General features: G+C 42.3%; 1 protein-coding gene across 2 annotated transcripts in view; it reads right to left on the bottom strand.

The window, feature by feature from the left end:
- Positions 1-5,089: 5,089 nt before the first annotated feature.
- The window catches only part of LOC129810673 (phospholipid phosphatase 2-like), a 31,968-nt gene continuing 18,869 nt past the window's right edge, over positions 5,090-18,188 (bottom strand). For both annotated transcript variants that reach the window (XM_055861425.1, XM_055861426.1), the window contains exons 2-6: positions 9,517-9,668; positions 9,076-9,338; positions 8,782-8,839; positions 7,499-7,675; positions 5,090-7,141 (exon numbers count right to left, since the gene is read on the bottom strand). In XM_055861425.1, the coding sequence (XP_055717400.1) occupies positions 6,992-7,141; positions 7,499-7,675; positions 8,782-8,839; positions 9,076-9,338; positions 9,517-9,668 (800 nt within the window). In that variant the 3' untranslated portion in view covers positions 5,090-6,991. The remainder of the gene's footprint in view (positions 7,142-7,498; positions 7,676-8,781; positions 8,840-9,075; positions 9,339-9,516; positions 9,669-18,188) is intronic.

Genomic DNA, 18,188 nt, shown 5'->3' with positions numbered 1-18,188 from the left:
TGGGTCATTGTCCTGTTGAAAAACTAATGATAGTCCCACTAAGAGCAAACCAGATGGGATGGCGTATCACTGCAGAATGCTGTGGTAGCCATGCTGGTTAAATGTGCCTTGAATTCTAAATAAATCACAGACAGTGTCACTAGCCATGCACCCCCACACCATCACACCTCCTCCTCCATGCTTCATGGTAGGAACCACACACGCAGAGGTCATCCGTTCACCTACTCTGCGTCTCATAAAAATACACGGCGGTTGAAACCAAAAACCTAAAATTTGGACTCATCAGACCAAAGGACAGATTTCCACGGGTCTAATGTCCATTGCTAGTGTTTCTTGGCCCAAGCAAGTCTCTTCTTATAATTGGTGTCCTTTAGTAGTGGTTTCTTTGCAGAAATTCGACCATGAAGGCCTGATTCACGCAGTCTCCTCTGAACAGTCGATGTTGAGATGTACTTATCCTCTGCAGCAGAGGTAACTCTGGGTCTTCGTTTCCTGTGGCAATACTCATGAGAGCCAGTTTATCATAGCGTTTATCATTATCATGGCGCTTGATGGTTTTTGCAACTGCACTTGAAGAAACGTTAAAAATTCTTGAAATTATCCAGATTGACTGACCTTCCTGTCTTAAAATAATGATGGACTGTTGTTTCTCTTTGCTTATTTGAGCTGTGCCTGCCATAATATTGACTTGGTCTTTTACCAAATAGGGATATCTTCTGTATGCCAACCCTACCTTGTCACAACACAATTGATTGGCTCAAACACATTAAGAAGGAAAGAAATTCCACAAATGAACTTTTAACAAGGTTCACCTGTTAATTGAAATGCATTCCAGGTGATTACCTCATGAAGTTGGTTAAGAGAATGACAAGAGTGTGTATAGCTGTCATCAAGGCAAAGGGTACTTTGAAGAATCTCAAATATAAAATATATTTTGATTTGTTTAACACTTTTTTGGTTACTACACGATTCCATATGTGCTATTTCATAGTTTTGAATTTATCACGTTCTGACCATAGTTCTTGTGTGTTTTGCTTGTTTTAGTGTTGGTCAGGACGTGAGCTGGGTGGGCATTCTATGTTGTGTGTCTAGTTTGTCTGTTTCTATGTTTGGCCTAATATGGTTCTCAATCAGAGGCAGGTGTTTTGTGTTGTCTCTGATTGGGAATCATATATAGGTGGCTTGTTTTGTGTTGGGGTTTGTGGGTGGTTGTTTCCTGTCTCTGTGTTTTCTCTGCACCAGCTAGGACTGTATTGGTTTGCCACATTTTGTTATTTTTGTTTTGTTGTAGTGTTCACAGTTCGTATTATTAAATATGTTGAGCACCAACTACGCTGCGTCTTGGTCCGATCCCTGCTACACCTCCTCTTCAGACGAAGAGGAGGAAGGCTGCCGTTACAGATGTCTTCACTATTATTCTACAATGTAGAAAATAGTACAAATAAATAAAAACCCTGGATTGAGTAGGTGTGGTACTGTATATACAAAAAAATATATATATTTTAATATCGTCTTGGTATCTCAAAATCATGTGGTTAACCTTAAAAATCTAAATCTAAATTATTAAAATCTAAAAGATAAAATTCAACCAGAAAGCACCCTTCAGATCATGGGAAAAGGCCGCACTTGACCGTTACACTTGAATCATTCCCACGGTGAATGTCTAGACCCGCTACGATATGAAACCGCACACTATTGCAGAGACTTTGATATTACCGGCCGCAAATTATATGGTGAAAACAATGTGTGGGGAGGCAGAGGCACAGAAACTCACATCAATACCTTTGTCAAATAACACTGTTAAACAAAGATTTTATGCTATTGCTAGCAACCAAGAGGAAACTGGCTAAACGACTCAAATACACCCCAGCTTAAGGCATCTGCATGCCTTAAAAAAAGAAAAAAAAAAGAAAGCGGAAATATACCCCCGGATAGTCGAGGGCGATGAGCTGCTAATAGCCATCTATGGTCAAACACGGAAGTAGGAAGACTCGGGAGGAAAAATAAAAGTATACACAGAGAGACACTTGGCTGGCGAAAAAATGTAAGTTGTGAGAATTGCCCTGGATCTACTAGATTTGATGTACCTAGCAACACATATAATAGTCGAAATACAGAGAAAGAAGATGCCCGCTACAGGTTCACAATGGGGGATGTAGGGGCATACGGCCGAGAAAGCTATGGTGGAGTGTTTCATGAGAGTCTTTTAGGTCCAAACTGCTGCAGAAGACCCTCGATTTACCCCCACCAGCTGTCCTGCCAGATACCACAAAGCCAAGTCCTTATGTTTTCCATGCATCACGTACCAAACAAACCAGCAGCAATATTTCTGGAGTAGCCTTTCCACCGGCATCTCCACTGTACCCCTTGTTTCTTTTCCTTGCCTTGACAAACTTGTTGTGAACCCTACCCCACTTTTTCGAAGAAGTGGTTGGGTCGGACCCCAGTGTCTCCGATATCTCCCTCCAAGAATTGGCATTTACATGCTGGTTGTTATATAATGCATGGCTAGAATTGTAGTGGTGAAGGTACTTATGTACCTCATCGGTCCATCGATGCTCGAAGTTGTCGTTCACCATGTCGAGCAAAAACGACAAGAAGAAAAAACTTGAGTCACCCTTACAGTTGACCAATCACGGAATCGCTGAAGTTCAGCTGGCCTAAAGAAAAAAATGTGTGTGCCTGAACAGTCAACAAAGCCATAGCCAAACACCAAAACTAACAAAAACGTCACAAAATGTTGTCATAATGTATGCACAAACTGTTCTGAACTGTTTCGGTTAGAAAGCATCGGGCCGCCTTTATGCTCTCCCAATTGGCATAAGCTGTGAGGGCCGAGATGCACATGTATTGACTTTGTTTGCTATACATGTCGTGGGATGCTATTTACGAGCTGTCATGTGACAAAATGCATTCATGGGTCACTACGGAGGAGTTTCGGTTCCTGACTCAAAGGGAATACCCTGCCGTCTCCCTCTGAGCATTAATGCCGCTTTCAGAACAACTGGGAACTGGGAACTGGGAACTCGTAAATTTCCGACTTGCGACTTCAAGACAACTGGGAACTTGTGAAAAAACGAGCTCCGACTGGAAAGAATCGGTCATCCAACTCGGAATTCCAACTCAGAACTCTGGCCTCTTTTTGGAGCTCCGACTTTCCAACCTGAAGATCACTGACGTCATGATTTGACTTTGAATTTCCCAGTTGTCTTGAGATCACCATTAATCTCATGGTACCCTTCGCCTGCTCATATCTGTGTGAAGCCTGATTCAGTGCTCTCGTCTGCATTAAAACCAAGTATCAATCCAGGTTGGATATGTCAGCAGAGATGAGATGTGCACTGTCAACCACACCCCCTGACTTTGAGAACCTCCAACGTGACGTGCATCAAGCACACCCATCTCATTAGTGGTGGTGAGATAAGATACATTATGTCAGACTAATTTACAATTGACTGTCAAATCCCCATATTAAAAGTATGTGATGGTGAGTTGAGAAGACAATCAGAAATACTGTTAGAATGTTTTTCAATTCACTGCCATAGCCCCAAATAAAAAAGTAAACATTGGCTGTTAATTACATAATTTATTTTACATTGTTGGGGTCACGAATATTATAAGATATCAAAATGGGGTCGTGTGACAAAAAAGTTTGAGAACCCCTATTCTAATCGCTCATTTGAGGAAACACTTTTCACCATGCCCTGAGCCATTCACAGAATCTCAACTCCTGGACCATTTATGCCTTTGGAGCTCAGATGGGTTTTAAGGCATTGTGTGAATTGCTGTGTTATTAGTCATGTATGACAATTATGATGCCTGTATTTTGGATTCGTATTGATATTTTTTATAAGACAAGCACACCTGCAAGGTTAGCACAGTCATATTTGTCAAGCGGTTACCTCCAGTCAGATCTGTGAATGTTCTTATTACAATGCTGAAATAAGGGGTTAAAATATTGTAGCACTTCAGCTACCAGTCGGTAGCCTCTCACTCAGTGCTTGGAAACACAAAACAAGTTACTGTATATACATGAGTAGGACTTTCAAAATAAGTGACCAATATTGTTTTAAATGAGGGGTGACAGTGGTGTTCACTTGACCTGTCAATAAGACTTGCAAAAATGTCCCTGGGGTCTGATGCTCATGTCAATATACATTTACATTTACATTTAAGTCATTTAGCAGACGCTCAATGTGTGTGTTCATTTTGGTTGAGACGTCCCATTCTACGGACCTTCTCTATGAGGGGGAAGGGGAGTCTTGCTCAACCTCTCCCAATCTCTGGCACTTGTTTTCAATTAGTCTTGCTGAAAAGCCAGGGATAAGTCAAGGGGGTTTTGTACTGAACTTGTAAAGCAGGACAGAGCTGGGGCTATGCATCAGCCACACGACAGGATGTCTCCAAGTTAGAAACACGTAACTCATGGATATGCCCAGTTGAGCTATATTCACGCCATGCATAGATAGCATCCTATGCAAAGCTGTGGGCTCTCAGGCACAAATCAAATGGATAACCTCATATTGCTACTGCTATGTCAAAATGCTCCGGACATGTCAGTTGAAGCGTCCTAAGGTGTCCTGTGAAAGCCGAGTGAAAACGAGTTACTATGTGCATTTGTGAATTAAACCAAAACTTAATTTCTGAGTGAGACCTGCCACCTCGTATGCCAGTGCAGAGGGATTGAAATAATCAAGAGAAGAGCAGGGAATCATGATTACTCAACAAGCTAGCCGGAGCATGTCCAGACAAGATGGCACGCTGATTTTATACCATCCTCATCACGATCTAAATCACTCAGAAACAATGTGACAACTCACAAGCCCCACCACCAATCCCATACTTGTGAAATATGTGTCGCAAGAGTGAAACCAGCATGGCATCTAATTATTTGATTACCTAATGACTGAATGAGTTCATTGGAATACAAACTTATTTAATGTGGAATGGAATGCATGACAAATAATGTGTCAAGATTATGCATAAATCTAAGATTAAACCTTGATGAAAGCTACCCAGAGACCTTCCTGACAGGTCAAAATTTGACACAGCTGTTTAGTTAATATGAAAATATGACATTGAAACATCATGTATATTTGGTATTTATTTAGAATCCTTTTGTGTATACATAAACAGCTATGGCTAGATGAATGTACAGAACAGCATCATGTTTAACATACAGAGAATGGCCAACCAGGACCTATTTGAAGGCACCAATCCGAATGGAAATAGTTTGATTACATATGAAACACACACCACACATAACAAGGCTAACCGAGGGCCTTTTATGATGGAAACCTGGAGGTGACTCAAACACCATTACATTTTCATACTATTGTTTCATGGGTAAATTTGGTCTGGGGATTCAGTAATATACAGCTGAGACATTACACAACAACAAGACTTCACTGAAGCTGCTCCAGGTGGTTCTCATTTCTGGAATTCAAAGCAGTCTTTAAAAGTCTGGAAGTCAGTAGGGACCAGGTCTCCGCAGGAGGCCCTTGCCATTCCACAGTCACAGGTCACTTCTCAGAGTCAGCTATCTGAGCCTCACAGTCACTACCAGATGACTGATATGTCGTCAGTCCTCCTGTGCCAAGCAGGGCCAGGCCGGACAGTCAGTCTACAGGAGCAGTTCTTCACAAATTAGCTCAATCAGTCCAGTCCAATCTTTGAACTTCGCACAGAACAGTATTAACAGCTTGCAACAAACGACTCGAATGGTAAGATAAATCATTACAACCCTTAAAGGCTCATGTTAAGGCATCTGGTTTGTGTTGTGAACTTGGAATCTGATCCATTTGTGGCAATCTTAAAGGGCACTAGTCCAGGAAGGCACTGGTTTGATATGGGCCACAGAACATGTACAGGTGAGAAAAAAAAAACACTTACATACATATTTACACACATTCTCCATGCAGTATGAAAAATGTCACAATATTAGAAGATACAGTATTTGTGGCTCATAGGGGCTAACAGGGGTGATCGTGATTGCAAAATAGCTGAACAGCGCTGGTATAATAGACATTTCCAACCTTGAGAATAAAGTAATCTATAATTAATCAATAAGCATGAGGGGATGTGGTAAAGGGCCAATATTCCACGACTAAGGGCTGTTCTGATGCACTATGCAACGTAGCGTGCCTGGATACAGCCTTAGCCGTGATATATTGGCCATATACCACAAACCCCCGAGTTGCCTTATTGCTATTATAATCTGGTTACCAACATAATTAGAGCAGTACAAATAAATGTTTTGTCATACCAGTGGTATATGGTCTGATACATAACATCTTTCAGCCAAACAGAATTCATGGCTCAAACCACCCAGTTTATAATAGAAACTAAATTAGAAGGCCCTTCCAAATACCTTCAATTCATACCAAAGGAGCAATGTTACTGTTAAAACATTTATATATAAAAAATAGAGAAGCCAGAATGGCATAGCTAAAAGCTGAATTTTTCATTTCCAAATTCTAAAATCTCTATGCCAAATGTTTGCAGTGATTGTTTGTGATCTAGTGGTATATGACTCTGGAACATCCAAGGAAAGCTTACACAATCAACAACATTTCTAACTCTCTGCACTCCATGTCACATAGGTGAAACATTCAACATATCAATCCCAAACTTCCACTAAAGTTCATATTACTCCTCCGACTAAGGTGCACTAATCTCCTCAGAGAACGGTCTCTTTCTTTCTAATGTGAATGTTTGCTACTCTCTCCTAATCTATTGTGGAAAATAACGTTTTTTTAAAAACATACCAAAAAATGTTTGTGAACATCAACCATGAGAAATATTAATGATTAAAAAAACAGTCCTCTCCCATTCGTGGGGAGAGGGAGTCATGTCTTCGGAAGGGGGCTGGTGCACTCAGGCCATAGAGGGTTCTGGTATTGTGTGCAGCCCCTTCACTCAGCCCAGTGGTTTGTGGGAGTTTGTGGTGAGAGTGGTTGACATAGTCTGGGGGCCCCTAGGTTGGCCCCTCTCACACAGGCCCTGGGTAGCTGTAACGGTTGTTGTGCTCTGCATCTGCCATCTGCAGGCTGGGTTTGCGCTCCAGTTCCTCGCTCTCAGCCGTCTCTTGGCTGGAGCAGCGGGGAGGACGCTGCTTGAAGAAGTCTGATACGTGGCGTACCTGTAAGGAGAAGAGGGGCATAGTGTGCGTCAGACAAAGTGAGAGGACCAAGGGCAGGGCTAGAAAGTATGATTGTATATGTCTGGTTGTGGAGGGCACCATGCAGCCGCTCCACATCTGACAGGAACACACAGTTCGCTGCATAATCCCTCCAGCTCTCTAACCAGGCCAGAGACATCATAAAACATTGGGTCTGAGAGGGTCCCTAATTGCATACAGAAGTCTGAAATACGAATCGAGGCTTCGCTTTTCAATATGTATCCCCCACGTCTCCAAGACTTTCAAAAGGCGTTGCTGAAAGAGGTTCAATCAAAACGGGGAAGTCGGAACAATAAAAAGCCAGCAGGCAACACTCACGTTGAGGATGGCAATGAGAGCGCCTTGGAGGAAGCCCACCAGAACGTCGCTCCAGTGGTGCCTGTAATCAGACACGCGTGTGTAGCCCACGTACACCGCAAAGGCCACAAGGAAGAACTGGATTGTGGGTCTGAGAAGTCTTGCCCACTTAGCCCTCAGCCTCGCCTGGACATACAACTAGAGAGAAAGAGGTTTTAGTTCTCTCATAAGGAGAGCTGTTTTTGTAGACAATTTGCCTTTACTGCTGATTGAGGTCATTTGTGGTTTTTGTGTAGTAGTGAACCATCTTACCAAATAAGGCAAAGTTATTTGACTATAAACTAGCCCCAGTTACACTAAGCCTACCATCATGCCTCAATGAATTTCTCAAACACAGCATTTGTTAGTAAATGTTTCTTTCATGTAAACAGTGTGCAAGTCCATTCTTCAATTGGCTATGTAATATGAAAGCATGTTGTTTAGCTATTTCACAATGCTAACCATCACATCATCAGTACATGTAGACAAAAAAAAGGCAAGAATACATCAGTACATGTAGACAAAAAAAGGGCAAGAATGCATCTTTAAAGAGTTTGCCTTTTCATACTAAATCAACTCCCGAGCAAAAACAGATATGGTATGCTTAAAACCGCATAAAGCGTGAAAAGGTGTTGAATGTTGATCTAATTTATGCCTACGGACTGAAAACCCTTTTCACAGAAGAGGAGAGTTGCTGCCAGAATGTCTATCTGGCGCGCTCATTTCTCTGGGCTGCTACCAGGCTACTGCCGCAGTAGGTGTGTTAGTTGGCATCCATGCATGCCCCCCTACCACACATACACTCCATCTCAGCATTCAACACTGTAGGACACTTGTAGGGACATGGAGATATGAATCACGTATACTAGGGAACATCAAAGGGCCTGTAACATGACCAAACAAAGCAGAGGGAATGAATTACTAATTGCTTTGATTGGCATTGAGGGACGGCCGTCTGCTCGAGGCGCCTGCCTGCTCTGTCTGTCCATAGACAAGGCCCAGCACACTTGAACTGGATTACTAGAACACGGGCCTTCATCTCCAGTCAATAACAGTCCAATCCAGCAGGGCATTAGCCTTTGTGTCCAAATTCCTCAGCTGAACTTCTGACTTGCCCTTATATGTGCACAATCCCTCTCTGTCTATCCTGTCCTATTCTGCATTTCATATTTTCCACATTAATCCTGTTTCAAATGGAGAGACATTGCATCAATTGACTCCCTTTGAGACTGCTGAATATGAGAGTGTGTATGTAGTTTACTCACTGCTAGAAACAGCATACAGTACATCCCAAAGGAGGAGTGGCCGGAGTAGAAGGACAGCCTGGAAAATAGAGCGAAAACAAATATGCTGTTAAAACCTTTTTTTGTCATGGCTGTGTGAAGGCTACAGTGGATGTATTCTGTGTGTTTCCACCATAGCATAAAGCAGTGGTCACCAACCCTGGTTCTAGTCCTGCAGCTCATGCAGGCATTGGTTCCAGTACAGCACTAACCACTGGCATTGAGCAATGTACACATCAACAATATTTCCCTGACACCCTCTACCTCAGTAACTACCTGGACTCAGTGACGTCCCGAGGAATGCCGGTGCAGTTGATCTCCAGCATGTAGCCTTTGCAGACCTTGGGGTTGCAGACGGCCATGAAGTTGGGCCGAGGGCGTCCGATGGAGAACTTGGCCAGGTCCGTCAGTGATTGGCTGACAGCTGCCCCGAACAGGAAGGTACCCAGCACCTTGTAGAGTGCCGCCACGTACCCGTTGAACTCAGAGTTAGAGTGGATCCTCTTACTGTAGACGAGGTAGGCCTCTCCTGATGATATCTATTGGAAGAGAGAAAGAGGCTTAAATTACATCCAACACTCCAATATGACAGCTAATATCTGGTCCACTGGCTGCTTATAGAAACGGCTGTTTGTGAGACTGGTCTGGGAATCAGTGTAGTCAGATGTTATTTAGCTCACCTAGGTGTCAGCAAGGAAAGTATAGGGAGGGACTCACAATGATGACAGTGCAGGAGATGGTGACTGCAGCCAGCAAGCCGTGGGTGATGGTGTCAGGTTTGAGGGGGTACATGATGTCCTCATCGTCACAGTACACACCCCTCAGGTAGGGCCGGAACACAACAGTCATGATGAGGAAGGGCAGAGCAGCTATGAGAAGAGAAAAACGACAGACAACTCGTTAATTCACTTCAACAGAGAATTTTATAACTGTTCGCAACACTGATATGCTCCCATTGATGACATCCTTTCATAAACTTTTTTCCTTCCAGCACCTGAACCAGCAGGATGTGAATTTTATTTTCTTATTTTCTTCTTTCATTAATTCACTTCAACTACCAACATTGATTATTCCTATAATAAAGGGTGATAAAGTACACCGGGACTGATTGATGATAATGCTGTTGATCCAAGCTAACATACAAAGATTTTATGGGAGCATTCCATCTGTGAAATAACAGATATTTTCAATTTCCAGAAACCCAGACATTACATCACTATTCAATCTGGGAGGTTAAATGTTTCTTCAAGGTTTTCTGAGTAGATTTTGTCCTCCTTTCCTGAAGACCTTTTTCAGTGGAACAATGCTGTCCTGAAAATATACTACATTCATAGCCCAGAAAGGCACTGCATACCAAAGCAGAGCTCAGCACACATTGACGTAGGTTGTGAAATGTCATAGTACATCCACACAGTAAGGGATTAAAAAACAAACAGTAGACTCAGATGTACACACACCTCCCTCCCCAGTGCACCTCCTTAGAAAACTGACTGATGTGGTGGTGTGCACAAACAAATATCCGCTCAAGGTTACTGAGTGGATGGAAAATAGCCTTGAGACGTTCGGAAACGTCTCCAAAACCGCACACACTCTGGACATGTCTGATGTGTGATGCAAAGCCACAAACACACCATGAGGAAGGCATTACACGTTCGTTACTGCAGTTCCTGTTGATAAACTTAATGAATAATGCTCTTCCTAGTCTGCAAATTAAAACAGATATGTGAAAAAGACCTCATTGGCACAACTGTTAGGAATGTATTTTTTCTACAAGCCTGGAGCTCTTTTGTGTAAAACCAGGAGTGGAACAAAGAGTGGAACTCCCCACCCTAAAACCCTCCAGTCAGCTCCCCTACCAAGCATGGCAGACAGCCTTGAGCGTATAGAAATGCCATGAGTCTGCATACTAAATGAAAGAAAAATACTACATACACTGAAAAATGTAGTTTCAAAAGTATACATTTCTCATTCACTCCCACCCCTCCTCCCTTCTGAAGCACATCTGTTAATGACATAGTTCCAGGACAGTTTCCAGGACAGTTTCCAGGACAGTTTCCAGGACAGTTTCCAGGCAGAGTAACAGATAGAGCCAGGAGAACAATGCCACACTGAGAAGCTAACTGATGAAAATAATAATGTTGGATTTTAGACAGTGCTAGTAAAGCTGAGGCTCTAAACCGGCAGGGTTTCTCTGCTCTCTGAAGACATCTGTCTAGCTTATGGGTGTACAACTCCAGTCTAAGCATTGCAGTCCTTTTCATTTGTCCCTGGCAGGCTGGCAATCATAGATTGGTTTGCCGCCAAGAAGTCAACACATTTGCACCGCAGGGAATGTTCTGGACAAACTACATTTAAGGTGGTGAGGACACATTCACTAGGACAAGGAATAAGCTTAGAGAAGAACAAGGTATATCTATCTACCTATATCTATGTAATTTGTGGTCTGGTTGACATGATTTCTACCTCACATGAGATGAGGAACGGCAATGTTTGGTTACATTTGCATGGCTATGCGGAAAATGTGCCTACTAACTAACTGACACCCTCCTCCTCTAAACAAAGAGAGCCATTGGATGTGTGGAGAATGCCAAGGACAAACAGTGAATACTAGAGCCTTTGTGTTCCTCAGAGAATGAACAAATGGCTACAGGATAAAGACGTATCAGTGTACACTGTGTCATACCGTCTAACCTTGCTAATAGGTTTCAGACACGACAAAACGCACAATGAGACAGACATTGGAGAGAGAAATCTCAACTAGAGATAAAAGATGAGATTCATAAAAGCTACAGTCCCTTCAGAGATTTTTTCCACATTTTGTTGTGGTACAGCCTGAGAATTGATTAAATTGAGATTGTGTTACTGATCTACACACAATACACCATAATGTCAAGGTAGAATTGTTTTAAAAAATGTTTACAAATGAATAAAATTGAAAAGCTGAAATGTCTCGAGTCAATAAGCATTCAAATCAAACTTTATTTGCCACATGCGACGAATACAACAAGTGTAGACTTTACCATGAAATGCTTACTTACAAGCCCTTAACCAACAGGTCAGTTCAAGAAGAAGAAGAAAATATTTACCAAGTAGGCTAAAATAAAAAGTAATAATAAAAAGTAACACAATAAGAATAACAATAACGAGGCTATATACAGGGGCACCAGTACCGAGTCAGTGTGCAGGTATTCAAGTACTCAACCCTTTTGTTATGGCAAGCCTAAAGTTCAGGAGTAATAATATACTTATCAAGTCACATAATAGTTGCATGGACTCCCTCTGTGTGCAATAATAGTGTTTAAAATCATTTTTAAATGACTAACCCATCTCTGTACCCCACACACAAACAATTATCTGTAAGGTCCCTCAGTCGAGCAGTACATTTCAAGCACAGATTCGACCACAAAGGGAGGGTTTCCAATGCCTCGCAAAGGGCACCTATTGGTAGATGGGTAAAAAAAGCAGATAGTGAATCTCCCTTTGAGCATGGTACAGTTAATAATTACACTTTGGATGGTATATCAATATAACCAGTCACCACAAAGATACAGGCGTCCTTCCTAACTCAGTTGCAGTAGAGGAAGGAAACCGCTCAGGGATTTCACCATGAAGTCAATGGGGACTTTAAAACAGTTACAGAGTTTAATGGCTGTGATAGGAGAAAACTGAGGATGGATCAACAACAACATTGTAGTTACTCCACAATACTAACATAATTAATTCCCCTTTGTAACAACAAAATGTGGAAAAAGTCAAAGGGTGAGAATAGTTTATCTACAAAAAGGGTCCGTTGCGTTGCTAGCCTTCTGATATTAGTTCAAGAGGAATTTATGTTTATTACATGTAAATGCTAGCACCCACCATTATGAGCACCACAGACGGTGTCACCACCAAACAGGTGCCACTTAACTGGCTGATATTCCATATAGGAACCAAGTGGCAATGCTTTGTTCCCAACTAGCACCAACCATTAGCGTGTGTGTCAACACCAGCAGCTGTAGCCCACCTGCCAGCCACTCCATGTTTCCCACCAGTACAGGGCTGTTGTGGCAGTGTTTACACAGTGGAAGAAGGCCTTGAGGGAATAGAACCACAGAATAAGTCTCAATGCCCCCAGGCCCTCAGCACCTTCATCCTGTCTGGTGGTGCCATAAGACAATGTGGCCATCCATAACATCCTGAGGGGATGCAGGGACATTGTGGGACAAGTGTGATGAGGCTTTTGAATGGCAATTCATTGGCCCCAAATCCTGCCTCCAGCGGGCATGGGCAAAGTCAGACAGAATCACACCAGAATGTCAAGGAACAAATGTCTCCAGCTTCCTTTTCCTCCTCCAAGTCCACACAGTGCTGGAAGCGAATCCCAGAAAGAGTGAAGGACAAGAGGTTAGTGTTTCTTAGCTATTGTGACTATTCCTCCATCTCCCCAGATCCAGTGTCCACGATAACATGTGTTTGGTTTCTGGAGGAATATTTTGCCATTGTTTTGTTCCAAACATCTGAGCTGAGTGTAACTTAATCAGGATAGGCTGATGAGCTCTCTGGAGGACACTAACTATCGTCACCATTTCACTTCTGAGTTCATCATAAAAGTCACTTTGAACTACAACATACTCTTGATCTTTCATAATGTAACTTGCTTTGGATTGACACCAGCTGGCAAATTCTCAAATATATTCAGTAAAACAATATTTACCGGGAATATACATGGCCATAAATGTCTAATAAAAACAAAGTTGAGGGCTACTGTGTGCAAGGCTGTCATTACTGTACAGTGGGAAATGTTTTAGACAGAATGACATGAAATCTGTCTCCACACACACAGCCATTAAATACAAAATCCTATTTAGTAGGAATGTCCACCTTTCGCAGGCAATCGAAAACAGAATAGAAATGCTGGAAAACTCAAGGCTTATTTATGCATGTATCTGGTTTGCATAGCCCATATGAGGAAACTTAGAATACATACAGCAAGTACTGTGAGCCTGAACACTGGTCTGGACCTCCAGCATGGTGGAAGTCATGTTAGAATGGTTTGTTTGTGCTTGATGCTGTGTAACAAAATCCGTGCTGCAATTCCAATCCTTTTAAGACAATCTTACAGAGTAGTCGGTCAGGACCATTAGTAGTGGCTAAGTAAGATAAAAATGTGATGCAAATTATGAAAGAAAATGTAAGTTGAAATACTGGTTCCTATAAGCTGATAGATGGAGGGAATGTCAAAGATGGAGGGAATGTAATTTTAAAATAGAAAAAGTAACAAGTTTCAGGGCAGAGCACAATAACACATAGGAGGGGAGAGAGGCAGGGTTGAATCTGAAACAAGTAAACATAACTCAAATATTTGTACAAAACTCTTCCATTAATATCAATGCATGAAAGTTGCATATAGTCTATCTCAAGTTTGGATCTAGCACTTCATTCGATATAGAGGCAACCATAATTTCCTTCACGCTGCCATTAGAGTAGGCTGGGTATAAATCTCTGAATGCTTTGCCATGGTGTACGAGGTAGGCAGTGCAGCTGGCTTAAAACGACCCCGTCTAGGCTTCTTAGGTTGTGTACATCTTTATATTCTGTACTCATAACCCTGCATTTATACTGCAGATATCACTTTTAACAGATGAGACAAATCTAAAATTCAATATGAATATCTAGTCTGGTGTTGTGAAGTAGGGATGTCTAACAAACCTCTACAGAGGATATGAGACTTCCAAGCCTCTGAGCCCCAAAACATGCACACAGACAGACAAAAACAAAACACAGCCACACTGACAGGCAAAAACAGACAAAAATAGGTCTCCAGGATACCACAAGAACATTTCACCGCCCAAACTGACAGTGCTCAAGAACGGCATCTTTACAGGAGGAAAGAAGGAAACGTTGTCTTTTAACCGACCAAATGAAAGTCCTCACGGGAAAAGGTAGAATAATAGAGGAAAGCAGGTTTGAAGGAGAGTGTATTCGCTCCATGAGGACCATGAAAACACCTGACTCTACAGTTGGAGGAAATGAGGCCCTGCTGGGAATGCTGCCTGTGAAAGATCTCCTATTTGAGCCCATACTTAGGCCTTTTGAAGTCACAGGAAGCAGGAGTTCACATTTCTTGCTTCAGATGAAGGAATCCCATTTGAATAGCTTTTAGTCAGACTTTGAGAAGCTAATGCTCCTTTTTCTCCTCTACCTTCACAATCATCTTCAATGCTTCTTAAAATGGAGTCTTGGGGAACAGAAATACAAGAGAGAGGGAAGGCAAATTACTCTTGAAGACAAGTGAGGGTTTAGACACAAACACATGGAACAAAAGCTTAAGTTAAAGCTATCCAGCACCTGCTCAATGCCATTGGATATGCATAAGCAATAGAGAGGGCTTAAGCTACCTGGCCTCTCTGAGCTGAGCAACAGAAAAGGAATTCTATTCCATCACACCACTAATTTCTCTCCTCCTTTGTGCCCCTCATTCTCTTATTTAGTCTCTCCATCTCATTCACTCTCGGTCATTCCTTCAATCCAAGTGTCCTCCCACACTCTCACTCTGTAAATATAGAGGTCTGAATGGAGCCAGGCTTTTTTTAGACAGCTGATTACATGGGATGATTTTGGCCACAATCTTACTGGAAGCTAAGAGCCACTGAAATTCGTCACATCCTCTCTCTCTCTGCACAGTGGAGGACAGGATTGGGGTCAATGCCCTTTCAATTCAGGAAGGGAATACAATTTCCAGCAAAAGAACCGAAGAGTCTTCATTGAAAATACATGGCTCTTTTTCAAATCTTGCATTGGAATTTAAATGTAAATTCATGCCACTGAGTGAACTAAATGGAGGGGTCAGAGCCTGGACTCAAACACCTGAATCATTGTACTGCCCAACTCATCTGGACCACTGATTTAATTAGAAAAGCATTCTCCACCTGATACTTCACTGACACTGCACTATAGACCAGGTCTGTCCCTGCCTTTTACTCTGTGGAACTTGCACTGCTTTATGGACAGCCGGCCAAAATGATTAAAACATCCAGTCTGGGATTTCACTGTCCTTTGTGCCGATTATTTTTGACCTGACTGGTTCAGACTGGAGAGAATGCTTTCCAACAGGGTCACAGCTGGGCCATGTGCTAGAACACTCTCTGCTTTATTGGGATTGGATGGTCTGTCTTTCCACACTGCGAGGGTCATCTTGTGACTCTTTCTCCAGCGACTCTTCTCTGTCTCTCATTCAGTGCCTCTACTCTCTTTCTCCTTCCTCCAGTGCATCTCTATTCTCTTTCCTCTTCATGCCAATACTCTATTTCTCTGTCTATTTTCTCTCTCTTTCACCCACTGTTTAGTGTGTGGACCAGAGTCCTTCTCCCAGCACCACAGTCGACCTTGGCTAGACTGACTAATGTGGAAGGTATGTGCTGGGCGTAAAACCTAATTCACACGAGGAATGCCAAACTTCCCCTGTCAGTCACACTAAATCCTGCTACCCTTTGCATTCTGATCCCACTGTTTCTCTCTCGCTCTCCTCATCATTTACGCATTCTGAGCACCAAGTAGTGCGGATGGAGGGTAGGTAAATCTGGTCTGGGGAATAGTCTGAGTTTAGTTAGATCAAACAAATAGACCAGGCCACACATATTTTGATTATACATCTGGGAGCTAGATATATTAGTATAGTAGGCTCATGGTATAAAAAAACATGAAATACCTTAAATGTAGATGCTGTTTATATGGTCATATGTTGTGAAATCTATGTTCCAATACTTCACCACACAAACCCATCTAAGGGTGTTTGTCCACCTCTTCTACTCTTTATTGAAATGTCTTCAGTTCCCATAACATTACTGCCTTGGGATAACCATTTCCTGTGCTGTCATCTGTGCATTTCTCATTGTGTGGAAACAGTTTGAGAACTCATGACAATACCTTTTCACAACCCAACTGGATGAGAATCCTGAATCCCCAGAGACAAGCTACATAGTTTCCTTCACAAGCCTCTTTCAAACACTTGAAACGTCAGGGCAGTCAGGTCAAAGAACATGGGAACATTTTATTGAGTCAAATCTTATTTAACACGAAGAGAAAAGCTTCCTTACAGATGGCACTATGATGAAATGCCATAAAGTTCCCCTTGTGGCATTCATCAAAGGAGAAGGCACACTGAGTCATTCACTGATAGCACAGCATTTCCTTTGCTGTCCTGCACTCACTTCCTTGGTACTGCCAAGGATACTATGCTTAACAATGCTGTGTCTTTGAGTATGAGAGAAAAAAAAACATGGCAAATCTCCCCAAGTCCCATGGTAAACCGGATGATTCCTCCTCGTTTCTCCTCAGTAACCGTGCCAAGCCCCTGGGGGTCCAGTAGTATGGATGTGGAGACCTAACACAACTCTGAGTCATACACTCACTCATATCCTCTGTCCTCTCAGCTGTGTCTGTGTTTGATTAGTGTACAACAGGGGAATAAAAATCACAGCAGAAGAAAAGCATCACCCTCTGAAGAGTGTGTGTGGTGAGTGTAACCTCTGCCTTGCTGGGGAGGCCATTTAGTCATCATACGTTGCTCGGAATACACTTTATTCATTAGAAACAGCACACAGCGATTCATATGGCCTGAAACGGAGTGCATAGAGTACAGCTATAAATGTAGACCATGCTATTCTGCTATTCTGCTGGTCTCTTTGTAGTGCTACCTATGAAAACTTCAGACAGGGAGAAGTTAAACCCAGCCCTTCCTCTGTGCAATAACCCAACACCCACTGTCTATTTGTGCTGAGTGTAGGTTTACACAGACAGAAGAGAGGGAGAGAAAGAGGGAGAGGGTGAGAGTGGTGGGAGTGAGGAGCCTATATTAAATGTCAAACTCAAGCTTAAACTAGGGCAGATATTTGAGTATCGCCCAAAACAGGTAACTATAGATGACTTACTAGCCGCTGAGGCCATCTAAGACATAGACAGAGAAAGAAATCTCTCTGAAGCATAGCGTCTTGTTTTAGGAACATCTAATCCCACAGTGAAATCCTGGCATGGGTGTTCCCTGGTTGTAAAGCAGGGGGCTTGTGAGGCCTCCAACTAGTGACTTTGAACCTGCCTCTTTGTCATTACTAATCACACACCTCACCTACCTTAAAAGGTCCAATGCAGCTGTTTTTATCTCAATATCAAAAAATGTTTTGGTAACAAATTACCTTTGTGATTTTTTGTTGAGAATTTTAATTGAAAACAAAGACAAATCCTTCTCAGCAAAGAGCAATTTCTCAAACACAAATTTTGACAGAACTGTCTGGGAGTGGTCTGAGTATGGAGGGGAAAACTGAAATCTAGCTGTTATTGGCAGAGAGGTTTGGAACTCTTTCTTTCTGGTCTAAACAGGCTGAAATTTCAAGCGGCCTTTTCAAACAGCG

Source organism: Salvelinus fontinalis, chromosome 14, assembly GCF_029448725.1.
Source record: "Salvelinus fontinalis isolate EN_2023a chromosome 14, ASM2944872v1, whole genome shotgun sequence".
Taxonomy (NCBI): Eukaryota; Metazoa; Chordata; class Actinopteri; order Salmoniformes; family Salmonidae; genus Salvelinus; species Salvelinus fontinalis.
The sequence above is the reverse complement of the archived record's forward strand: the minus strand, read 5'-3'. Positions and strand labels throughout refer to the sequence as shown.